The sequence below is a fragment of the Camelus ferus genome, chromosome 4 (assembly GCF_009834535.1).
Source record: "Camelus ferus isolate YT-003-E chromosome 4, BCGSAC_Cfer_1.0, whole genome shotgun sequence".
Taxonomy (NCBI): domain Eukaryota; kingdom Metazoa; phylum Chordata; class Mammalia; order Artiodactyla; family Camelidae; genus Camelus; species Camelus ferus.
The window spans coordinates 62,738,038-62,763,481 of NC_045699.1; the positions used below are offsets into that span (position 1 = coordinate 62,738,038).

Here is a 25,444-nt window from a genome sequence, read left to right on the forward strand (position 1 = left end):
GAGGACATAAATGAAAATGCAGAGGCAAAAGCAGAGAAAGCCACCTAGAGGTGTCTGGAGACAAGGGACATTATACTTTTAATTCGACTTTGGCATGTGCCTCAAACATCCTAAAATACAGTAAAAGGCGCCTCAGTTGAGAACCTGTCCGTGTGCTCTGCAGTCCCGCCCTCCCTAGGCCACTGAGGACAGCACCTGCTGAGCAGGCTTAACCCTAGCTGGGTCCCCAGGGGTTTCTGTCCCCTCTCCGGACCCTCACTCTGCAGAATGCCATTCTCCCTCTATCAGGCTTCCACACCACTGGCTCTTTTCCTTAAAGACCCAGGAGACAGACACCAGATTCAGACAGCCAAGAATCAGGGTTAGGGAATCTGCAGTCAGAGGCACAGACATTGCAAAATCACAGAAAGCAGAGGGCAAGAACCCCAGAATGAAAGATCCCCAGATCTGAAACTGCCCAGCAAGAAGTGTCATGTAACCTGCAGCAGGCAAAGAGGAGTGGCCTGAATGCCCATATTCAGCCCCTGTCTGACCCCACGACTCAGAACCAGAGGGTCCCAGACCCAGATTCACACAATTAAGAAGGCCATGTCCCGGAGCCTCACGTGCCCAGAATGAGACACACATCGCAGATGTGGGCTGGGGGCAGGGGGCAGGGGGGTGACGGAACTTGAGGCCAGCATGCTGGGAAGCTGACCTGGAGTCGTAGGAGAGGCTGGTGGAAGCGGAGCCAGAGGTGCTGGCAGCGTCGGTGGAGTCGACGTCTGAGAAGAAGGTCTGGCCTGAGCTGGCACTGAGGGAGGAGAGGGCGAAGCTGCTGTTGGCCCTTCCCAGTCGTCTCCTGGCCCCTCTGACACGCATCCAGCCAAGGCCACCTCCCCACTGCTGAGCTCCCCACCACCACAGCTGCAGTGGCCGCCCCCTCCCCAAGGAATACGAATGCGGGGTGACCAGAGCGATTTAGGTATGGAGCCTGGGGCAGAGAGAAGCAGGGGCGGGGTGGAGAGGGCCGGCGGGGGCAGGCCTCGAGCACTGCTCCGCAGAGCTGTCGCTGGGCGGGAGCACCACAGGCTTTCAGCCAGGGGCATTAGGCTGCAAGGCCTGCTGCAGAAAGACCCTTCCGGCGGCCTTCTGCAACGTGGACCCTTTAACAGCAGTGACCCCCAGGGAGCATCCACTCCCTCCAGAGGCTCTCTGCTCTGCCCCTTCCTGGAGCTGGGGGAATGGCAGGCTCCCCGCTTGGTTCAATCTCACTCTCCCGAGCAGACCTCTCCACTGGGTCCCTCATCGTTACCTTTTTAAACTCTGGATTTCATCCAGCGTGAAGTCAAATATGCTGGCCAGGTGGTGGTTGGTGCTCCAGGCGGAGGTAAAGTCACTCTGTGGACACAGGAAGGGGTGGGGGTTCAGCCAGACAGCATCACCTCCACCTCCCACAGCACCCTCCTCCCCGCTGAGGGCCCACCGGGCCAGCTGGGCTTCTGGGGGTCGGACTTGTCACTTCCTCTTTTCTTCCCCCAGTCCTGACCAGGGAGCCAAGTCACTCCGGTTCAGTCCTGACTCTCTACCAGACTGTGTGACAGCCCCATCTCTGGGCCTCAGTGACCTTAGCTACAAAAAGTGAACAATACCCCTTCCGTGCTTCCCCCGCAGAGGCGTCGGGAAGCATGACAGAATGGAATGGCAGTTGTAAAGGTGCCTTAGACGTGGCCCAGGGGAGCTACCGCCCCCAGCAGGGCTTCAGTGAGGATGCAGGGCTACTGAAGAGGGAAAGAGGGTGCTCTGGAGCCCTGGTTCTGGGCTGGGCTCTGCCAGTGCCTGAGGTGTGGCCTCAGGAGAGTCGCTGCCCTCCCTGGCCCTCAGTTTCCCCTGCTGGACGGGGTGGGGGCAAGGATACTACCTGCCTTTGCCCAGCCCCTCCTTGGGTTCCTGGAAGAACTTGGGGAGATAAAGGATGGGTCCTGCAGCGCCTGGCCCTTCCTTGTTTGGCTGTAATAGGAACTGGCTTCTTTCAGGGACATGGGAGAGTCCCCTGGGCCTGGGGGATTCAGTTTTCTGCACAGGAGTCCCTAATGTGTGCTGACCCTGCGTGCCAAAGTGGAGAGTAAGAAAACCAGAAACTAACACTGGGGATAGCATCTTCCAGCAAAAACTTTGATCTTTTTCTTCTATAAACTCTCCTTTTCTGCTGCTGGAATTCGTGAGGCAACAAACTGTGGAGACAGAAGAGGGAGAGGGTGGCCCAGTCAGAGCCTGAAGGCCCAGAGGGTGGCCCGGAGGGAGAAGGGGCTGGGGCAGGTGTGGGGTCACAGTGTGGGGGTGGGGACAGGCCCTCCTTCACAAGGAGCAGGGGGAGGAAGGGGAGTCCTCAGGGAGGGTAGGTGTGGGAGGGAGGGCAGGTGCGGTGGCCGGCAAGAGAGGAGGAGCCTCTCCAGGCTCAGGCCTCCGGATGCTCTGCCCCGCCCCCCTCGCCCAGGACGAGGGGACTGAGCTCAGCCAGGAGCGCTAGGGACCCTTCCACACTCTTGACTTCCCCTTCGCCTCTCTGCCTAAGGCCTGCGCCAGCAAGACTGGGTCCGTGAGCTGGCTTTCCCTCCAAGCAAGGCCATACGGGGCTGCGGTGGACGGATCGGGTCCCGACTCAGCCATGGACAGGGTGCCCCCGGCCGGGACTCACTGGATGGAGGCCCTCCCCGCTCGCTCCGATGTCGCGGCACAGCCCGCCGGCGGGGACCGGAGCTGGGAGCAGAGAACCCGAGGGCGGCTGCGGCCCCACCCCGGGGCCCCAGGCACTGACCCAGGCTTGCTCTTTCCTCTCTTACGCAGCTCAGAGGGGGCGCTGTTCTCCGTGGGCACCAGGCCCTTGTCCGGCAGCAGCTTCCCGGGTGGGTTGGGCGGGACGCGGATGCGCAGGCGGAAGATGCACTTCTTCTTCTTGATCTCCTTGCCACAGAGGAACCTGGGGGTGGGCAGGGAGAGGGGAAAGCTCTGGAGCCTGTCCGTCCATCCTCCTGGGGAGGAGAGTCAAGTGTTAAAACCTCCCTCTCTGCCTCCCTGGACCCAGAGCTAAAATCCAGAGAAGGGCGTGGAGACACTTGATTCCTCAAAGCCTCCAGGTGTTGGCCGAGAATATGGCCGGGGGCTTCTCCCTGTCCTTCCTCCCGTGCGTGGCTCCTGCTGCACCCCTCTTTTCTTCTCGGCCTCAACCAGCCGCAAGGCTGCCGCCTACAGGAAGGCCTCATCTAGCTCCCGGTGGAACCCTATGGTCGAAACACTGGATCCCACACCATTCTGTTCTCTGCTCTCCCCAGGGAGACTGAAAGCACCTCCTGGCACTTTCCCTCCTCCTTTCCACACTGGCTGAGCTGCCTGAGGCTGCAGAGTGACTAAGCCACAATCCTACCCTCAGGAGACTGTCCACAGAGAGGGCCCGAGACCCCACGGATTCAGGTGTAGGGCTGTGCGCCCAGACCATGAGAAGATGGAAGAGTGGATAATTCTGTCTAGTGCTATCTGGAGAGGTTTCACAGAAGCAAGGACCATGTCTTAGTCACTATGTTCTCAGCACCTACATGGGGCTGACAAAGAACAGCAGTTCAATTAGCAGCTGTTGATGGAACAAATGAATGAAAGGGACTGAAGAGCATTCGAGGTGAAGAGAAGAGTGAGCAAAAGCAGAGTGGGAAAGCAAAGGGTTCAGAATGGCTGACACCCATTTAAATAAAGGACAGTGGCAGAGGGTGTGGGCAGGGTCTGATCATTAGAGGCCTTGAATACCGTGCTAAGGAGCTTGGGCATTCCCTGTGGTGGTAGCAAGGCACGTGTCAGCCCTGTGTTCTGAGAAGAACTCAACAGTCTGGATGGGATGACATGGGCTGGGGACAGTTAGGAGGCGGCAGCCCACCCAAAACATGATGAATCGATGTTTCAGTGCCTGGCCCAAAACCACACATAGCTAGAGCTGAGGGGTGGGGAGGAGCTCAGAGATCAGGGTTGCAGCCCCCTTTGGAGCTGAGCCCAGTACCACAATGTGTCAGGCTGCAGGAGTGGTCAGGGGAGGTGTCCCAAAGGAGGAGGGAGACCCAGGTGGGAGCACAGCCTGAGCAAAGGCTACGAGGTAGGAAGACACTGAAATCCCACCTGTCGAGGGTCCCCACAGCACTCCCTTCCCTGCACGCACCGGCTTTTGTAACTGTTCAGAGCGTTGAGGAGATGCGGTCCTCGGTCCGTCACAGGGGTGCTGGTGAGCTAAGGAGGAGCAGGCCAGCAGGACAGTCAGACCCGGGCATGAAGGAGCCTCAGCCCCTGTCCCCTCCCTCCCCTCAATCTCCTGATGCTCCGAGACTTCCAGGTGAGGTACCACTGACTTGTTTCATGATCTCAGACAAGTCTTTTCATCTGAGTTCACATCCCCAGCTGTAAATGAGAATAACTCCTGTCCTAAATGTATCAAGAGCCTTAAAAGACGTCCTTGCCCCTGACCCAGTAATGCTACTCCATGGGACCTATCACACAGACATGATACGACACACGAACAAAGCTCTATGTACAAAAATGTTCACTGCAGCGTTGTTGCCAATGATGGGCGAATATGAAAAAATGCGAAAGAAACTATATGCCCAACAGAAAGGAAACAAATAGGTAAACTATGGTGGAAATCAATGCAGTCATGAAAAATGCTGATAAAAACTTCATAATATGGAAAAGTATTCATGATATAATGTAAACTGAAAAAAATGACTTAAAATGGTATATATCATGAGTCTGTTTCTGTTTTGTATATAGATTCATTTGTATTATTTTTTAGATTCCTACGTATAAGTGACATCATATGATATTTGTCTTTGTCTGGCTTACATCACTTAGTATGATCATCTCTAGGTCCATCCATGTTGCTGCAAATGATAATACTTCATTCTTTTTTATGGTTGAGTGATATTCCTGTGTGTGTGTGTGTGTGTGTGTGTGTTTGTGCGCGCGCACACGCACATACACATCTTCTTAAACCAACTGTCTGTTGTTGGGCACCTGGGTTGTTTCTGTGTCTTGGCTATTGTAAACAGTAAACATTTGTTTACAGCTATTGCAAGCTGTAAACACGGGGGAGCATGCAGCTTTTCTAATTAGAGTTTTCATCTTTTCTGGATATATGCTCAGGAGTGGGATTGCTGGATCATATGGAAATTCTACTTTTAGATGTTTAAGGAACCTTCCTATTGTATTCCATAGTGGCTGCATCAATTTACATTCCCACAAACTTATGGTTACCAAAGGAGAAATGGAGGGGGGAGGGATAAATTAGGAGCATGGAATTAACAGATACAAGCTATTATACATATAATAATAGGTAAGCAACAAGGATTTACTGTAATAGCACAGGAAATGATATTCAGCATGTTGTAATAACCTATAATAAAAAATAATGTAAAAATATATAACTGAATCACTTTGCTGTACACTTGAAATTAACACAATATTGTAAATCAACTATACTTCAATAAAAAAAAAATTGTGAATACTGTATAACCTGTAAAGCTGAGTAAAAAGAAAACCAGACAGGAGAGGATGGAAGGATAAGCACCGTGTGCTTTAGCAGCAGTTCATGAGTCATGTGACACAGGGTAAGGATGGTTTTATTTTAAGTGCACTTCCTTATACTTTTTGACATTTTGAAAATTTTCTACCAGGGACATGTATAATTTTTTTTATAAATCAGAAAAAAAAACCCTTATTTAAATAATACCAGCTCTACCTATCTTTTTAGTGCTTTATAACATATATAAATACACATATGTACATTGTATATATAATATGATAATTTATAGAAGGCATACATTATATACAAACATTGTAAATGAAGATGTTATTATATGAAAAGCTTTTGCAAAGCATAAAGATTACTTTAAAAAAAACTCCCTGTTTCACTAAAGGATTTGGGGCAGTCAGCAGAGAAGATGCTCAAAGTGGTGGAGAGGATTCTGAGGGTGTCATTAGAAAAAAGGGGGCATGGCTCCACTGTGGAAGTGGTTGGAGAGGCCCTGGCTCAGCTCCAAAGCGGTGCTGGCCACCCGCAAGTCGCTCTCCACCTCTGACATCCTGAAAGTCTCTCTGGTTTGTTACTTCACTCCACAGGTACCCCCAGCTCCCAGACCCTCTCAGACCACTTCTGCTACTCAGAGTATGACCAGCAGGGGGCAGGCCCTATTTCATGTTCCATCCTAGCCAGGTAATCTGGAGTGGGTCACGCATCTCTGTAGAGAGGCCTGTTCCAGCCAGACTCAACCCCAGTGGGGCGGGGTTCGGGGTGGGGGTTCCCTTCAGCTGAGTCGGTAAGGCCCTAACCCGCCTACTGCCAAAACCTGGGTTAGGCAGCCCCCTGCAGGGCACAGGCTCAGATGCCTGGACCCAGGACGCAGGAGCTCAAAGGCTCTGGGTCTTTGGCCCCACTTGCAACCCTCACAGACAGGCAGTGTTCCTAAAGAGCTGTGCTCAGAGACCCAGATCCCTGGACCTCGGTGACCCTGCTGTGGAACCAACTCTTGCCACACTGACATCCCATGGCCCTGCTTACCTTGCCAAGCTGCAGGAGCTCCCAGTGGTGGTTGACAAAGGCCAGAATCTCCTCAAAGTCAAAGTACTTCTTCTTGCTCTGCACCCCCAGGTTGTAGAGGGCCAGGTGAACCACATCAACCCTGGGCAAGGGGGCAAGGAGGTGGGGCCGGGGTGAGGCAGCAGCCTGTCCAGCCAGGGCTGGAGCATCCTGGGTCCAGGCTGAAGGGCAGGGGCAAGGCTGGGACCTGGTGTCTGGAAATGGAATTATTCCCAGGGTTGGGTGAGGGGAGAAGCTGGGAGGGGACAGGAGTGGGCCTGGGCTAAGTCCCACCCTCTCACCATCGCAGGGGCAGCCTCTCGATGTACTCTGGGCCCTGGTTACACACGGAGCAGAAGAACAGGTAGAACCTGCGGGTGGGTGGAAAGAGGGCCTGTGGTGGGAGGGGCTCTGACACCCCACCCGTGGCCAGTCCCCTCGCCCTCTCGCCCCCTCACTCCCCACCTGCTTTCTCATAGACAGCATTGTCCTCATTCCCTTTGGGGAGGGAATGAAGATGGGGCAGAATAGGGACCAAGAACTATTCCTCTACCCCTTCTAACCTCTGCCTCAAACCCTTTCCCAAATATCACTGCCCTGGAGTGTGGCTGAGTTCAGAGTGGGCTGAACTAGGCTGTGCTGCAGGGGTCAGCCTCTTCCCCTTGTCCTCAGAGACACACACACATACACACACACAATCACAAATGACATGAGACACCGACCAAGACACACACAGCATCTGATCTGACACACATAAGCCTCCCATTAGCTTAGCCCCATTGGTTAGAAGCCAGACCAAGTCATTCGTCTCCCCTGTGGCTCCTCCAACAACCCTGGCCAGGGGTGGGGCAGGCCCTGTGTCCTCCCCCTCCCCCAGACACTTGAAGAGACTGGGGCTTACAGAAGGCAGGACTTTGTCTAAGGCCCCCCACTTGTCACAGGCAACTGGGGATGTGGCTCAGCAAGTTCCTTTACTGAGAAGTCTTCTTTTACCCTAAGCTGCCACCAGGCCAGGCAGGTAATCTTAAGGGGTTGCTGTGGCTGCAGTCCCCCATCCCCCAACCTTCCCCCCAAGGCTGAGCCGGACCAGATTAGCACCTACCGGTCTCCGAACATCATGGGCTCATTGAGACACTGGGTGCAGGCCTCGTGGAACCACTGCCTGCACCGGTAACACTGCAGCATCCGCAGGTACCATCTGGAGAGCCAGAGGAGCCAGGGTCAGCCAGGCCCACACTCCCAGCCAGGAATCAGCCTTGGCAACCTTTCCCAACACAAATTCACTCTCCGCCGGGGGAAAGGGAAGAGAACTCACAGTTACGGAGCACTAGGCTGTGCCCTGGGAGGTCCTGGCAGAAAGGGGTACGTGATATCACTTGATCTCACCCTCTGGTCAAAGACGGCCACTGTCCCCATTTTACAGGTGGGTCAGAGGTAAACAGCTTGTTCAAGGTCACTCAGGAAGCAAATACTGGATGGTGACTCAAATCCTGGCCTCCCTAACTTCAAAGCCCGCGGTCTTCCTGCCACATTGGAGTCCCCATTTCTGGACTGCGCCTCATACACTGTTTCAAAAACATCACTGACGGGGAAAGGTTTACCCGGGAAACTTCATGGGAGAATAAAGGCCCCTATAAGTCCCTCACCTGGTACTGTATCTACCCTATCATGGCCATTCAACAACTACTCACTAAATACAAACGAACACCAAAAGGGTATTTTCTTAATTAACTAACAGTCAATGCTTTGTTCACACATAGTCAGATGTGGTCCATGAACCAGCTGCATCAGAATCACCTGGGGTCAAGGTTAAAACAGGAGATTCCTCGGCACCCTCCATGCCTACTCAATCTTCAGGGGAGCCCCTGGGAGATGCATTTTTAACAATCACCTGGGGAACTCTGCCCAGTAAGCACTGAGAACCACCGCCTCAATGCTGCAATGATCTCTATAAGCATTTCTCCCTTAGGCCTCCCAACACCCAGGGAAGACAATGGGGCCAAGGTTATCAATCCTACTTGAGAAATGAAGTACTTCGAGTGATTTGCCCAAATCACCCAGTTAGGCTATAAGCACAGCCTCCAGATCCCTGTGCTTGTCAGCTGACCTTGGGGCTGAGATTTAAGACTTCAGGACTTCCTGTAGGCTGGGTTTCCTCAGGGCAGAGATTCCATCTCTCACTTCTGTGGTTCCTCCCACAATGTTAGTCAGCCCAAGAAAGAGGGCTTAATTGCCCATGGCTACATGGAGGCCCAGGCCGCAAGGAAAAATCAGATTCCTGTCCCATAGTCAGGGCAGGAATCCCCTCCACAGCTTCCCTGAGGTATTTCCCCCAACCTCTGCTTGCACACCTCCAGGGCAAAGAACCTTCCTCTCTCACCTCCAGCCTGTTTCACTGGCTCTGACCATGGAAAGGTTTATCTCAACTTCCAGCACTAACTGCAACAGCTCACATTTATTAAGCGCTTACCAAGTGCCAGGCACTGTGTGAGCCTTTATGTGAATGACCTAATTCACACTCCACTCACAACCACCATGTCACGGGAAAACTGCGAAAAGAACTGGGGCTCAGGGGCTGCACAGCTGTAAGGGGCCAGGAGGATTTTGACATTCTAGGCCAGGCTCTTAACTCCTCTTCTTTTCCACGACGTCCCAAGAAAACACCTCCACATCCCCGTCCCACCCCACCTGCGGAGAGCGCTAGCCTCATCCTCTGGAGCCCGCAGGGCACTCCTGCCGCCTGAAAGAGGATGCGGGCTCTTCCCTGGAGTTGGGGGGGTGGTCCCCTAGAGCCAGCCCCGCCCCGAGCGCCGGCTGCGCCCCGGTCTACCCCGCCTCCTTGGGCCCCGCCCCGCGCCCCGCCCCTCCGAGAGGCTCCGCCCCCGCGGCCTTACTCTCCAGGCCCGCCGCAGTAGCAGTAGCATTGCTGCTGGTTCGTACGGTGAGGCGAGTCCCACTCGAGCTCCTCGGGCTGGTAGGACAGCACCATCTTCACGGCCTGCAGCGTCCTGGCGATGGCGCCCTTCTTCAGCGCGCCGCCTTTCTGCGGGGAGATGAGGGCCCGAGTCACCTGTGGGGGTCCTGTTTGGGCCACACGTGAATCCCTCTCAAGGCTATCAAGGTTAATGCCGAACAGGTGGACACGCAGAGTTCCAATATAGTCAGAAACACAAGGAGCCTTTTCTCATCAATCCCAGATCCATCTTCTCTCTATCCCCAAGGATCTGCATTTTCAACAGTATTAATAGTAATAAGCACAACAACAAAGGTGACAATAATAACCAATATATATTGACAGCTTACATGGATTTTTCTCTTTTAACAGTAAAGCACCACTTGTTGGGGGCGTCCTACTCCTGACACCAAACCCGTGTCCATTTAAGTTGGGGAAACAGGCTCAGGGAGGCTAAGGAACCTGGCCAAGGACATACAGCTGGTAAATGGCAGTGGCTCTGTTTGTGTCCAGAGCCCTGGCTCCGTGACCAGGAGTCAGGCATGAGCCCAGGGAGTCTCTGGGCTTCCAGACTGGAGGAGGGGGGAGAGGCAGGGTGGGAAGAATGGAGGGCTCACCCGCACAGCCAGCGCGAAGATGCAGCGTCGGCAGAACCAGGGTGTGAGCAGGGGCCGATCGGCACTGCCTGCTATGGGGATGTGGCACTGCTGGTGGTAACCTACGGCGAAGGAGGGGTGGTGAGTGCCCACACAGAGGCGATGGCCTGAGGCCAGTCAGCCCAAAGGTGGCGGGGGAGGGCTGCAGGAGGTCCTAGGAACTGTGTGCCTGCCAGCTGCCAGGGGACTGGCTGGCGATGTCACCAAGGCAGCCAAGTTGGTGCCCAGGCAGGCCACTAAAAACCAACACTGGCCCAGTGGGGGAAGTACCAAAAGTCTGGCGTCAGCCTCTGTGCCCCATCTCTCCCACCCATCCTCTCCACCCACGGGGGCTCTGAAGTGCATAGCCTGTCTCACTTTCCAGAAGCCCCAGCCCTCCCCAAGGGTCGCCTCCAGGGGCCCTCATTCCCACAGACCGGCCTCCTGTCTAGAGCTCCGAAAGAAACAGGAAGCCAGCTAAGGCCCCAAGGGTCTGAGGCAGTGCGGGTCACAAGCCAGTGAGGGATGGGGACCCACAGGGCCGGGCCTTCCCAGTGCCCTGCTCATCACACTCACCCAGGCCACACTTCCCGCAGATGAGGATCTCATTCAGGGGCCCTGATGTCTTCCCCAGGCAGATGTTGCACTTGGGCTCCTCCCCAGGAACACCAGCTGAAAGAGGTCCTCAAGGGTCAGGTCTGACTCACAGGAATTTGAAGTTTTAATCACATTCCAGGTGCTGAGCTTCTACTGAGGGCTGGGCCCCATAGGCCAACTCACCGAATCTCCCCAACCACTCCGAGGTGCCTATTACTACTACCCCATTCTAAAGATGGGTAAATTGAGGCCTGGAGAGGTTAAACCCCTTACTCAGCTAGTAAGTAGGAGGTGGGATTCAGCTGTTTGACATCAAGTCATTCATTCTTTTGACCACACCATACTGCCTCTCCTGTCTAATTTAATTTGATTTAAACAGGTTTTTATGTTAAATAATTGAAAGACTTTTTTAAAATTATGGTTTAATAGTGGGCAGTTATAACGAAGCTCCGTGTTCTTATTAACAATTATAAACTCCTGGCCAATCTTGTTTCAACTATATTCCCACCCACTTCACCCTACTGTATTATTTCGAATCAAGTCCTAGATTCAAATCATTTTCCATAAATATTTCAGTATGTATCTCTGAAAGATCAGAACTCTTAAAAAAATAACTACTCCTCTATTGCACCTAAAAATTAAAACTAATTTCCTAATATCATCAACAAATTCAGTTAGTGTTCACAGTTCCAATTGCCTCAAATAAAAATGTCATAACGATTTTAAGTTTGTCCAATTGCTTTTAATTTACAGGTTCCCTCTCCATCTCTTTTTTTTCCTTTGCATTTTGTTGTTGAAGAAGAAATATGTGTGTATTTTTGAAGGTTTGAGTGAATAAAGTAGATATATTTTGATGTGTTTCTGACTCATTTCCTGTAGCAGACTGAAAGTTTTGTAAGGGCAGAAATGGTATCTGTTCATCTCTGTGTCCTCAGGACCTCACACGGGGCTAAGCACGTAACACGTTTTCAGATGTGTTTGTTGAATAAATGGTCTCTTGCCTCTTATTCCTGAATATGCACCCCCCCTGGGAAAGTGGTGCCCACCGTGGGTCTCAGTAAGTCCTCATTGGCTTCATGAAATGATGGATCAGTAACTACAGTGTCCTCAGCCTTATGCTCTCCCCTTGGGGGACCTCAGAGGGCTGTCGTGATCCGGCTGGAGAGCCACGCGGTTCCCCAGGTGAGCAATGCAGCACCTCCTTGGTGCCTGGCACACAGTGGGCTTTCCACACATGGTTTGCAGACGTGAACTGTCCTTCCTCACCAGCTGGCTCCTTCTGCTTTCGATAAGAAGGGAGCCCAGGAGAGGAGACCCTCATTGCTTCGGATTTTTAAATAATACATTTAGGGTGAGAGGGGATTGGAGGAGCATTAGTCTGCATTAGCCACAACATCTTGGAGAAAAAGGCAGTTTGGAAGCTACTAACTGGCTGCATTCTGTGGCCTCTGCTTGTCAGACTCCTGAAATCATCTCTTACAATAACAAGGTCTTTAGAAAATGCCTGCCTGTAACTCAATAGCACTGGGCTAAACATTTCACATGGATTATCTCATTTAACCACCCTGGGAGGCGAGTACTTTCACTGTCTCCTTTTTTCAGATGAAGATACAGGCTCAGAGAAGTTCTCTCACTTGCCCAAAGACATGCAGCTAGCAAGTGGCAGAGCTAGAATATCCTGGCCAAGGAATATCTGACCCTAAACCTGCCTCTTCCACCATGTCTGTTCTGTTAGCGCATGAATGCCAAAAAGGTCTCTCCTCTCATGGTAACTCTGATCGGTAGTGGCTGCTTGGAGCTCCATGTTGAAAATATATGAATGTTGTGATTGATTAGTGATGTCTGTCATGTACACGGGAAGGAAGAATGGTAGCAAGAATGCCCCTAACTTGCCATCTCTGTAAGACAGTGTCAGCTTTCTCAGGGCAGGGATGGTACCCAACCCAGCTCCCTTTCAACCTTGAGAACTGGCTCAGTTCCATCCAGGCATGTCCATCTTCATCCCGCCTGGTACATACCTGCTTTTTTGGTCTTTCCCCCATGGACAGAGCTGCCTCCCTAGGTGCTGATAGGGGACACTGTGCTTACATATACAGGTGACAGTTCTGATTGCCTAGGTCCCTCCCTGTTCATACCCCCAAAATGACCCAGAGCTTTGGACAGCAAGGAAGCAAACACAGGCCTGGGATCCATCCCTGCTCTCCCTGCACCTCCACGAGCCACCTTCTCCATCTCCCTGCCTCCATAATGAGATATGTGTACCCAAGGGGATGACAGGTGTCATAAGTGTGTTTCCATGTAAACGTACAACTGCTAATCCCATCAGCATCTCAGGTGGTTCTGGGGCTCCAAGAACAAGGCCGGAGGCCAGAAATAAGAGACAGAAGGAGAAAAGGAAAAAATGGAGGTAGAGGAAGAGAGAGGACCAGGAGGTGGTGCAGGGGTGCCTGAAATCATAGGAATACTCACCATGCTGTATGTCCTTCCACAGGACCCAGTATTTGGAATTATCTTCAAAAGTCACAAGGCAACTCTGCTTAGAACTGCTGACCTGGGGCACAGAGAGGGAGGAGCAGTGTGAGATGGTGGCTGGGGAAAAGCCACAGGAAAAAGATCTTCCTCTCCCATTTTTATCCCCAAAGGGCGGAGGTATTAGACCCCTTCCTGGTGCTCCAGAAAGCAGTGCTAGGCTAGAAGGGGAAGGAGGGTGGCAGTTCTGGACGTAGTGTGTGCCCACGCACTGGTGGTGCACAGTCAGGGGGATGACAGCTCAGTGGGAATGCCGAGGACAGAGGAGGCCAGGTGATCATCTGTGATCCTCTCCAACCTGCTTTCGTTTTGATTTGTACGCTCACAGAGCACTTTTCTAACTGGCTGGCTGATGTTGGCCCTAAGGATGGCACCTCATTTGCAGGCTCCACCTCCTTCCACTTTCAGCTTTGGAGCGTGAAGCACAATTTCCCAGCCATCTCCCATCCTCCATCACTGGTCTGAGGCTGAGCAGACAGATGCTGAGTCTGGGAACTGGGGCCAGGGAGGAAAGGTTTACCCTCTTGATCTTCCCGAGATAATACAGTCCATCTGTCCACCGGCACAGCACATACTGGCCCTCCGTCAGCTTGGACATCAGGTCTTTGAAGTTGTTCTTGGCTTTTGCCAGGGCCCCCTTGTTGGGGAGGTGGCTGTTGGCACCATAGGAGTCCCGAGTCCCTGGGTCCAGACCTCGACTCTCCATCAGCTTCTACTGACACTGGAAGAGAAAGAGAACAGGGTTTTCACTCCTTGCTTCAGGGGGAGGGGAAGGAAGGAAACTCCATTTATGTAACCTGTGCTATGTGCCAGATGCTTTTATCATCTCACCGGATCCCCATGACAACCCTGCAAGGGAGACATGATTATTCCCATTTTACAGGTCAGGAAACTGAGGCCTGGCAAGGGGAGGTGGCTAGGGGGTCAGAGGCAGACCCATGATCCATGATTAGGTGAGCCAATTCTAAGACCTGTGTTCTTCCCACCCAGACCACGCTGCCTTTTACAAAGAACAGATCTTTCAACCAACCACAGAGGAAATTCTCCCTGCCCAGGGGGGCCTGAACTACACCCCCTGGCTTCAGAGCCAGAGGTTTTATCCCTTAAGCAAACACACTCCATGTTCCCTCAGTGGAAGGTCTTCTCCAGGGGAGCAGCAGGAAGTTTTCAGACCCCCGACCTCTCCCTGAGAGCTGGTAGAGAAAACTCACCTAGAAGGAGACCTGGGTGGCTTGTGAACTGGCATAGACTTGGCCATCTGTGTTTTCCGTAATGTCCTTTTCTGTTCTCAATTATGGGATGATTTAATGGAAACCAATTCTGGGAGATTTAAACTCACTTAGGCTTTTACTCAGATGCAAATTGGCTCCAAGCAGTGAAGTCACGGCCATGCCAACCTCTCCACATCTGTCTCTCACCATCCTACAACACGTGCTGCTCCACATTGATTTCTCTCTTCCTGCTAATGCGACCACTATGGTCCCCAGAACCCCCAAGCATCTTAGACTTCTCCAACAAATGAGTTGCCAAAATTGGCTAATTTTGAACACAGTGACTTCTGGCATCCGACTCCGCTTTTTCATCTGAGTCCTCATCTCACCGGGACCGTTCATTCATTCGGTGACTGTTTCCTGAGCCTTGTGCTCCCCTATGCTGGGCACCTGGGATGGGGAATGGGACCACCAGCACCCAGTGCTAAAGGCCACTCCCTGCTTTCCTGCCTCCCCACCAGACTCTTCCACAGGGCAATCAAGTCCCATCTTCTTATTCTTCCATCCAAAAACATTCTTTGGCTCCCCAATGCCTTCAGTGGCATTCAAGGCCCTCCCCAAGGCCTCCTCTTCCCCTCTGGGCTCACCTGGCACCATGCCCCACAATACACACTCTCCATTAAGCCAAACACAGCCCCTCTCTGTTCTCTGCACCCACTACTCTGGTCCCCTCCTTCTCTGTCGAGGCACTGGGCACCTGGTGTTATGATTACCTGTAGACGGGGAGAGAGTCCTGGGTGTTTTTCCGTGTGAGTGAGCGTGTACTCCTGTGAGACTGATGTCTACAGCCTTGTGGCAGTGCGTATATGAATTGGAATACATGTGTGTGCACGTCAGGGGCCTTGAGGCAGGCAGGGCATTGCTGGGGTCTTCACTCTCCAGATGGTGGCGCGGCCACATCCCCTCCTCTCTCCACCCCTCTCATCCTCTCTTTTCTCCAGGCCAGAGCGCACAGGCACTGGGCAGGGTGTGCAGACCAAATCTCTGCCTTCTTCCTGGCACCTGGCTCCCGGACGCGCTGCAAGGTCCCTGCCCGCCGGGCCTGGGGCCCGGGCCGCGGCAGGTTCACAAACTGACACTTCCTCCCCCGCCGTGCCGTTGGGAGCAGGCCCGGTCGCCGCGCCCCCCTTGGCCGGGCGGGGGGCCCCCGGGTGGCGGCCCCCCCAACCCGCGCCTCCATCCTCCCGGAGCGGGCCCCCGCGGGCTGTGATTGGCTGATTCAAACCCATCTGCAAAGAAATGCCTGTTTGCGGGTTCCCGTCGGCGTCCAGTTCAAATCCGCGGCACCCGGAGCGCGGGGCCGGGCGGGGGCAGGAAGCGAGGATGATTCATGCGCCGGGGCCTCTCCCAGGGCGGCCGTTGGCTTTTTAAAAACGGTGTTCGGGAGGACAAAAATGCTTGCAGAAGTACCCCCTTCGGGTTCAAAAGCTCCTCTCTTCAGTCGCTCCGATGCCAAGCCTCCCCCATCCCAATCCAGCCGCAGCCTGACTTCGGACGTGAGCAAAATCCCAAAGACCCCCGTCCGTCTCCAGCCCCCTCCCCTTGCCCCTGAAGAGGAAAAGTAAAGATTTTGGGCCAGGCAACAGCGACCTGTCACACACGCCCCCCAAAGGCTCGGGGACCCGGGCGGGGCTCCCGCCGCCCCGCGGACACGGTTCACTCCGCCTCCATCCCCCAGGCGTGTGGCTCCCCGGATTCCAACCCCCCCCCCGGAGGAGTCTGACCCGCCAAAGTTCAGGGAAATTTCCAAAAGAGGGATGGATGATTGCAGGGAGAGTCGAACGTAGCGGGGAGTCCCCCGGCCCCGGCCCGCCGCCTGCGGCGCTGAACTTACCGCGAGGCTGCGTGTCCGCCGGTCCCACTTGGAGTCTGGCCACCAGGCGCATTGGCGGCGGAGGCGGCTGCGCTCGGCCCGCGGCTGCCCGGCCGAGTGTCCGCCCGTGGGGCCGGGGTCGGGGTCTCGGCGGGGGCGGGGCGGGGCGGGGGCGCCGCGGGGAGGAGGGGGGGCGGAGGAGGAGGGAGGGGCCGGGGCGCTCAGGAAGGGGCCCCCCGGGCGCGGGGCGCCATCTTTTTCGCGTTTTCCCGCGAATTATTGACGTCCCGCTTATGTAATTAGCGGGGGCCGCGCCGGCCTCGCCATTGGAGCCCGCGGCCGCGGGGCCCCGCAGCGCCGCCCGCCCGCCCGCCGGCCCGCGCCCGCCCCCGGGCGGCCCCCGCGCCGCGCCCCGGCCCCCGCCCCCGCCCCCGCGGGCGCGCATCCTCCGCCGCCACCGCGCGCCCGGCGCAGACACGCGGAGCCCGCGCCCCGGCACGGCCACCCCGCGGAGGCGCAGGCACGGCGCGGGCACACGCGGAGGCGGCACCCCGCGCGCGCGGCACTCAGAGCTTGCACACACTTGTCGAGGAAACACAACCCTGGGCACAAGGCACAGACGTCAGCTGGCGCAGACACACAGCGGGGAGGTGCAGACACACACAGCCTCACTGCGTACACACAGACCCAGGACAACCCAAACACGATTTGCACAACAGAAACACATCACCCTGCACTTGCAGCGTAGACAATCCGCACAGAGACACAGCACACGCAGAATATAGAAACAGATCCATAGCGCACACAGGACAAACACAAGTTCACAATACATGGTATACACGACACAACGCACCATAAAGACAAATACAGAACACACACATAAGGCAGGCAAACACGCATAGAGCCACAACACAGTAACAAAACACACAAGAGAAACAAAATAACAAATTGCACACAAACACAATGCACAGAAACAACACAAAGACACAATTGCAAATACATACCACACACACAAACAGCATTTAAATGAGTGGCACCCGGTGAAAGACAGCATGGAGTCATAGGAATAGCAGATTGAGGCAAGGGGTCTGGCTCCAGTCATATCCAGTTTTTGCCCTTGGGAGGATGGGCAGAGGTGTCCCCATTGAAACTCACTCTTTGGTGGGTGGGGTGGAGAACACGTGCCAACCCCCACCCCTTACCCCCTCAGCCCTCCTCTCACCAGCTCCCATCATAGGGGACAGAACCTCCTGGGAGACATCATGGGTGTGGCCAGGGGACAGCACTCCCCCACCCCCAGCCTTCCCTGGTCCCTATTCACTGTCAAGTTGCCCACCCTCTGCCCCCTGCCTCTGGGCCTTGGGGTGTGATCTCTTGAGCTGGCAGATCCTACCTCTGGGTCTCATAGGCCAACTCCACTGATTACTGGCCATGGGACCCTGAACATATCACTTCAAGTCTTAAAACTCAATTTCCTCATCTAAATATTGTCGTTGGGAAGGTTAGAGTTAATATGCAAAGCCCCCAGCAGCCAGTGGGTGTGCAGTAAGTGATTACTGTACTTTGTCAAGAAATTATATATTCCTTGAGTGCCCCCCTGGGTGGGCCTAGAACTGGGAGCTGTGGGGCCCACAGTCTCATGGGGGAGTCATATGTTGGCACAAGCATTGACAACACACATACATAAATATGATGGACCTTGGTGGGGCAGTGAACCGGACATGGAATTGGAGGAGTCCTGGCTTCAAGTCCAGCTCTGCCTCGGAGCCAGGGCAAGATGCTGGGTGAGCTAGTTCCCCTGGAGGCCACGTTTCCTGTCTGTTCAGAGGAGGTAATGGCACAGCCCCATCTCACAGGGCCATTGCAGAGAAGAGCATGAAATAGCATAGTGCAGGAGCAGGTGCTTTTGAAAATGAAAAAGTGGTAGGCAAAAACGAGGAGTTGTTAAAACACTACAAAACAAGAAATTATAAATGTCACTAGAAAGACAGTTTTACCTGTGGTTGTCTAGAGGCAAACTCTAACTTTGAATTGAGAAAAGGGGATAACTATCACAGAAAAGGTGGCATTTAGAGGGAATGTGGAAATAGGAGGTGGGCGCTCCAGGCAGAGAGAATGGTGTGTGCAGGGGGGCCTGGGACAGAACAAGCCATGTCTCCTGGGCTGGAGTTCAGGGTGCGGAGGGAAGCAATGGAGGGTAAGGCTGGGAGAGAAGTTGGAGCTGAGTGTGCAGGGCTGGGCTCAGTTTTCAGCCCACGGGCAAACCAGGGCCACTGAACAAGTTGTAAGTTGTGCATGTTCTAGAGAGAACCGTGGGTAGTCTAGAGCAGAGAAAGACCATGATCTGAGTTTGCTTTGGGATCTGGCAGAGGTGGGTTGAAAGTGTGGACAAACCAGAGATAGACGAACAATCCAATTTAAAAAAAAAAAAAAAGATTAAGGATATCAACACGCAATTCACGAGAGAGGAAACCTAAGTGGCCAAAAATATGAAGAGATGTTCGGCCTCACTGGTCAAGTGAGAGATGCAAATGAAAAGAGCTGTGAGACACCATTTCACATCCTCCAGACGGGTGAGGAGTAAGAAGTCTATCAGTGTGGGGAAAGGGGAGGGGCACTGAGGATGCAGCCCCGTTGGGACCCTCGCACGTACATGACGGAGATGTACATTGGTACCGCTACTCTGGAGAAGATTATGGCAACATCTAATAAAGCTGAAGATGCTCTTATCTACAATTCAGTGACCTCTCTGCATTCACTCAGTATATAATTGTGAAAAACTAGAAACTGATTAATTGTCTATCAACAAGAGTCCAGATAGAGAAATTGTAATCTATATGTGCAATGGAATAATATACTGGGAGCGAAAATAAACTAAGCCTCAACATAGACACAGTCTAGGAAAAAAATCAAGTGGTAGAATAGTGTGATATAAAAAGTTTGGTTTTTTTTAAATTTAGAAGTAGGGCAACATATGTATTTTCAGGGATACAGTCAGATAGTGAAAGTATTAAAACATGTCTAGGAAATCAAAGGCACCACATTTAGAAGAGTAGTTACCTCTGGGAAGGGAGGGAAGGGATGAGATCAGAAAGTGGTACACAGAAGATTTAATTATATCTATAATGTATTATTTCTTAGGAAAAGGATACCTGAAGCATAGGTCGCAAGGTGTCAAAGTTTGACAAAGCTGGGGAGCTCGTCCATAGCTGTTCTCACTGCTCCTTCCCCTTCTCAAGTCTACAGCTTGTTCTCTGTGCTCTGTATGTTTGAAATATTTGGTCATTTTAAAGATGAGGCAGGGAGGCAGGGAGATTGCAGCAAAGGAAGTTTGATCATAGCTAACCTGTCACGTGTGCAGGGCCGTCATGGCCCAGCGTCCTACCGTGTCTGTGACCTGTGACTTGCCATGACTCGGTGAAACAGGCATGGCAAGTGTCAGGCCCATCCCCAGGGGAGAGAACAGAGGCTTGGAGAAGTGGACTGACTTCCCCAAGGTCACTCACAGTAGGGAAGAGCCCCCTTTCTCTCAGCTGTGCCTCAGCGGAGACCAGCAAGGGCCAAAGAATGTCAGGAGAGAGTCTCCCAGCTTGCATGAATCCCTCCTCCCTCTGCCCTCTATTTTTTCTTTCAATTTTGGACACCTCGGAAAATACAGAAAAGCACAAGGAAGAAAATAAAAAGTCACTTGTGATTTTCATTGTCTTTAAAGTCAGCTTTATTGAGGTATATATAATTCATATACAGTAAGTTCACCTGTTTTAGACACGCAGCACTATCTTCAGTCTAGAGGACTTCACTGTTTTGGAAATATCTGTTTGCCTACTAGACCAGTTAGCATATATGAAAGTGCTCTATAAAGAACAAAAGCCTTTTCACAAAGTTGAATAATTACGCTTGTAATAAAAGTTTTGGAAATAATTCAGATAAAGGTGCTCTCATCCTTGAAAGTAGCTGACCAGATGGGCGGGCCTGTGTTTTGTTGCCTGAATTTGGGGGGGGGGGTAGTTTATAACGGCCTCAGCGTGGAGGTGCTGAGAGCCTTCAAATTATAGTAAAAAGGATGATTGTTAACCCCATTTAAAAACAGAAAAAAAAAAAAAAAAAAAGAACAGTTGACAGGGTCAGACTGTGACCTGTTGAAGTGCCTGTGGCCTTAGTTAGCTGCCAAGCCATAAACACATTTACCTGTGGCTTCTGTGGGGAAACAAGAGAAGTCAAGTGTCTGTCCTCTCTGTGAGCCCCGGAGCACCTTCCCTGGGACGCAGGAGATCCTGTTGGTCCTCCTCCAAGCTCCCTGTGGAACCAGGGATGGGTCTCTTCTCTGAACTGGGCTCCACATCTGTTAAAAATCAAGTAAAGCTTTATTCACACTTGCAACATTCAGCAGCCGTTTAGGGGAATACGCTGTGGGCCAGCATCCCTGGGAATAGGGGTGGAAGCAGAGGGAGATGTACTATAAAAATAAAAGTCCCAGCCTTTGGCATCAAGAAGCCCAGATCTGGAGATGGGGCTGGCGGACAGACGCATCAACAGGTCATTGTGATTGTACGTTGAGAGATGCGATCAGGACCAGGAGCGGTCGGCTCTGGGCAAATACTGGTTGGTGATCTCTACCGTGCCTCTGACTACAAAATTATTTGATTCTCTGAACTTAATCTAAGCTTTGTTTCTCCTTCACTGGGTAACCTTGAATAAGTCACTTCTCCAGTCTGGGCTTCAGATTTACTCACTGGCCGAAGCACAACATTTAGAACAAGTAAGTAGTTCTCAGTCTTGCTCCACAGATGATCTTATATGATTTGACCCAACAAGCATCGCGTTTATTATCTGATAGTTATTTTGTCTTCTCTTTTTTCTGAATTAGATCCACGTATTATATTCAATCAGAGCTTTTGATTGGCATGATACAAATAATGTGACTATAAAAGATAGAATTAGATAAATAGATAAGCAAATCAATAGACAAATAGAATTCTAGCCCAAAGCAAGAGCACTGGGTCTTTTGTTAATCTGTGCCATTGTCTAGCAGATACTTCTGGGAAAGAGTCAAGGTGTCTTTCAAATTATCCCCACATTAAAATACAAAGGAGCCATTTTATTAGTGAATTCCAGTATTTAAGAGGCATCTTTTCTGGAATCAAGCAATCCATGCATCTATCAGCTTGGGGTGGCTGAGAGAGAGGAAACAGACAAGAACTGGTCCCCAGTTGGGCATTTCAGGAAGGAGACAAGCTATAAACAGCTCAAGAAATAATCAGAGGAGAGCAAAAAATAATCAGAGTGGATATAACACGATCGTTTGTGTGATTCGGCTAGTAATGGCAGAAATGAGGTTTAAACCCAGTCAAGTCTGGTGTATTCAAAAGCCAGTGGTCCTCCCACTGCCCCACTCTGCCTCCCTTGCTTCGTGATAGGCGGACAATCGCGATCACCATCAGTGTTGCTGGAGAGCACAGCCCATGCCAGGCACTGCCCTGGGTTCCACACGTGAGGAAATGGGAAAACGTGGCAGAGCTGAGCCGTGAACCCAGAAAGTCTGGGTCCAGAGCCTTTGACCGCCATGCCTTCTTCCACCCATATAAATATTGCTGTTTGGCCCTGTAGGTTCTCGTGCAGTTGAGACGCCTGAGATGCTTCATGCAGTGCTATTTCATCTTACAATAACACTTCGTATATGAATAACTCTTTGGAGTTTATACAGGGTATTTTCACATCTCCCATTCCATCCCCACAGCAACTCTACAAGATGTACAAGGCATTTTGTAGATGACGAAACTCAGGTTAAGGATGCTAAGTGAGGTACCCGAGGTCACACAGCTAGAAGGTGCCAGACACAAGACTCAGGGTCAGGTTGTCACAACAACTGGAGAGGATCTTCCAAGTCACATTGCCCAACTCCTCATGTTCACATGGAGAAACGGGTATCTGGAGAGCAGGTGAGACTTGCTCAAGGTCATTCAGGAGAGACTTATTCAAGGTCAAGTGGTAAATCGGCAAATGAGCTGCAATCCCGCCTCCCTACCAAAAGATTTACATCATGCTGCTTTTGTCAGATCTCCAGCAGTCCTCTTGAGTTTTCCTACTGCCAAAATTTATTTTAAAACCCTTCTGGTTTAGTGTTCTGTGATATGTGACATTCTCATGAATTTCTGAGGGAGTCCCTGCCTGGGTGGGAGAATGTCTGGGGACAATTCAGCTTGAAGAGGCTGTAAGTCTATGGCTATTTAAAGAGAAGGAAGTCTCAAGCCTGGTCTCTCTCTGTGGTCTGTTCTGGGCCCGAATCTCTGGGCCTAAACCGGGGCAATAGCTCCAAGAGGTTTAGCTGGGACCACTTTGGGCTGCATCTTACAGCCGCCCCTTCCAAGATTACGGTTCACGATCCCACACACCTCCTGCAGTAGACAGGAAACATCTGGGCCAGAGCCGCATGGAGGGAGCCCAGCTTGTGTGGGAGATGCCCTGGGAAGGAGCCTGTGAGCCGGAAGCCGCAATGGGGTCTGGATCCCACCTGTGAGCCTTTGACAGGCCCAGGGTATGAGTGGTGGCTGGGGTGGGGGGCGTGGGAGAAGCGGTCATAGCACCTCAGCAGACCCCTTATTCCTGACCCTCTGTCCGGATACCCCAGCCCTTCCCTCCTTCAGCAGTCCACACCTGTGGGCTTTACTCCAATCTGTCTCTACACTCATGACCCTTAAAAGGCCAGAAGGACCCAGATGGGAATGGAATCACAGAAGAGCATACTCAGTGGCAGCTTGAAGGGCTGAGGGGTCGAACCCGGGGGTGAGACAAGGAACAGGAGAGTATGCCTGGCTTTTGACGGCAGCAGGCAGCAGCCTGGACAACCGGGTGTATTTGCTGTGATATTTCTCAGGCCTTGACAAGAGAGCCTGTGCCCACATTTTCACAGCATTCAAAAATGGTTTTCCTGGGACGAATCTCCTTGGTCAATGCCCACAGCCAATGGGAGGTGGTTATTTCTTGCTAGTTTTGTAAATACAATGGAGACCTTGTATCTATCTGCCTGAATTCTCGGTTACAAGAAACCAGGATTATCCCTGGCCATCTTAAGCAAGGAGGGACCTACTGGAAGATAGTGAGGGCTCACAGAGCTGATAAGAGCCTCGTGAACAGTCTTGGACAAAGGGCAGAGCCATGGAGCTGCAGGAAGCCCAGCCAAGGGAATGCTGCAGGCACAGTCTGATCCAGGATCCTCTACTGAGAGTCATTTTGACCTCCAAGGGTCCTCTCACCACTCACTCAAGAGTCAGTCCCAGGAATGAGTATCTGATTAGCGGAGGTTATATTTTATATGGGTCTGCCCACTGTCCAGATGGGAGGAAATGCTAGGGAAGAATTTGGCTTCACTAGGCTTACCTAGTGATGGTGGCCATGGGAGATGGGTGCCAGTTTTTCCCCTTCCTCACAATGGGAGAATTCCCTCAGGAGAGAAACCAGGGTTCTAAGGTGAGGGTGGATACTGGACAGGTTGTAAGTGGCAGCTAAACATCTCGGAGCTATTGTCTAACTTAAGTCAGTAACAAGTGGTGTTGCTTAAAAAAGGAGCAAGGTAGTCAGAACATTGGATCTGAACGTGGATGACCCAAGGTCAGCTGCTACCCCTTATTACTATGTGACTCTGGGCAAATTAGTTAACCTCTAGGAGTCTCGATTTCCTCCTCTGAAAAATGGCTATAATAACAGCACACACTGCTCACAATAAATTGCACGTGCAAACACTTTGTAAACCCTCAAGTATTCTGAGCCCGCGAAGCCAGTAGGGGTGGGGCAGTCGTGCCAGAGGCACCTTGTCATGTTGGTGCCCAGCTCAAACCTGGTACCCGGTAAATGCCCAGGAAGTGGTGAGTGAACAAATAAGCAAGTGATCAATGATGACTATCATCGCTCTAACGTAACCATCAGCTTTGTGATAAAAACCAGGCAGATTCCGTTGGACTCCAACGTAGGTTTTGTGAGCTGAGGCCTCACACATGAGCTGGTGTCCTTTTTTTTTTTTTTTCAAACAACCCTTTTGACGTTTTCATTTTAATATGTGAAACCTGGCTACTTGTCTCAGGGAGAGTTTATGGAAAAAAAGCTTCCAGCTGGCTTTGGGGCAGCCCATAAAAATGTACTGAAAACTTTGACCAGTGAGAAAAGAGGAGCTGTTGCATGATAGTGAACAGTGACGCCGTAAACCCTGGCGAGGCCCACGGCCTTTCAATAATTAGCTCTCTGGGCAAGAGGGTGCGTTCTTCATTCCTTCCTGGCTCCTCGTCAGAGGATGGGGCCCAGAATCTGCTGAAGAGAAACCACAGCTTTCAAATAACAAACACGTCTTTAAACACAGGCAGCTTGTGATTCAAACGGTTTTGAAGGGCATGGGGGAGGGAAGGGTTTTAAAGCAAGCTGATTAAAATGCCCACATCTCTCCCTCCCTCAGTTCAAGCCTGACCTCCTCCAGGAAGCCCTCCTTGATGACCCCAGCCCATGATGTGTTTGTTCATCCCTATGACTCCTGGACTTAAAAGTACCTCCAGAAGTTCCTCTGAGTTTCAGGGTCAAGTTCGATCCCCTTAGCTTGGCATGCAAGGCCTTTTGTGATTTGGCCCCTTCCCATGTCTGTGGCCTCTTCTCCTACTCCCTCTCCCTCCCCTTGATCCAGCTGTGCCAGACAACCTTCCGCTCCCTTCCCTCCCCCTCTCCATTCGGGCTTCAGAGCCTTGGACTGTACCCTGGCTTTGGCCGGGATTTTCCTTCTTCTTAACGTGGTTGGATGGTATTTATTCCCCAAACTCGGCCCAGGCCTCTCCTCCGGAGGAAGGGGGTGTGGAGAGTTTGAGCCCCCTCGCTGGCTTAGGTGCCCCGCTTGGATCCCCTGGGGACTCATCACACTTACTCTGACTGTCCACTTACTGGCCTGCCTGCATCCTCTCCTCTCCTCCCTCCTGAGAGCCTCCCTCATCTCGGGATCTCTACAGCTGACACCAGCCTGGCTCAGGGAGCGAGCTCCTTTTTAAGCCCTGTTCCTCACACCTGGCAGATCACTGGGCTAAC

The 25,444-nt window shown here is 52.2% G+C and overlaps 2 protein-coding genes across 8 annotated transcripts in view; both read right to left on the minus strand.

Annotated features, from left to right (window-relative positions):
• Window positions 1-25,444, minus strand: part of PHF19 (PHD finger protein 19) — a 35,553-nt gene that overhangs the window by 3,018 nt on the left and 7,091 nt on the right. The window contains exons 1-14 of one of the 7 annotated variants that reach the window (XR_004319453.1): window positions 16,409-16,540; window positions 13,824-14,024; window positions 13,244-13,325; window positions 10,754-10,849; window positions 10,160-10,260; window positions 9,484-9,632; window positions 7,692-7,787; window positions 6,892-6,960; window positions 6,572-6,692; window positions 4,181-4,248; window positions 2,823-2,959; window positions 2,126-2,213; window positions 1,295-1,380; window positions 698-793 (exon numbers count right to left, since the gene is read on the minus strand). Coding sequence is in view for 5 of the 7 variants with exons in the window: in XM_032478321.1 (XP_032334212.1) it covers window positions 698-793; window positions 1,295-1,380; window positions 2,126-2,213; window positions 2,678-2,959; window positions 4,181-4,248; window positions 6,572-6,692; window positions 6,892-6,960; window positions 7,692-7,787; window positions 9,484-9,632; window positions 10,160-10,260; window positions 10,754-10,849; window positions 13,244-13,325; window positions 13,824-14,009 (1,520 nt within the window). In the remaining 2 variants the exon portion in view is untranslated. Of the gene's footprint in view, window positions 1-697; window positions 794-1,294; window positions 1,381-2,125; window positions 2,214-2,677; window positions 3,012-4,180; window positions 4,249-6,571; window positions 6,693-6,891; window positions 6,961-7,691; window positions 7,788-9,483; window positions 9,633-10,159; window positions 10,261-10,753; window positions 10,850-13,243; window positions 13,326-13,823; window positions 14,025-15,287; window positions 16,278-16,408; window positions 16,541-20,575; window positions 20,730-25,444 lie in introns of those variants that run through there. The other 6 variants (XM_032478321.1, XM_032478323.1, XM_032478320.1 and 3 more) reach the window with 6 other exon arrangements.
• Window positions 14,900-17,495, minus strand: LOC116663374 (translation initiation factor IF-2-like). The gene is made up of 3 exons (XM_032479132.1): window positions 17,392-17,495; window positions 16,409-16,989; window positions 14,900-14,964 (listed from the first exon to the last, which is right to left on the minus strand). The coding sequence occupies exons 1-3, from the start codon at window positions 17,487-17,489 to the stop codon at window positions 14,900-14,902; spliced, it is 744 nt and encodes a 247-aa protein (XP_032335023.1). The 5' UTR covers window positions 17,490-17,495.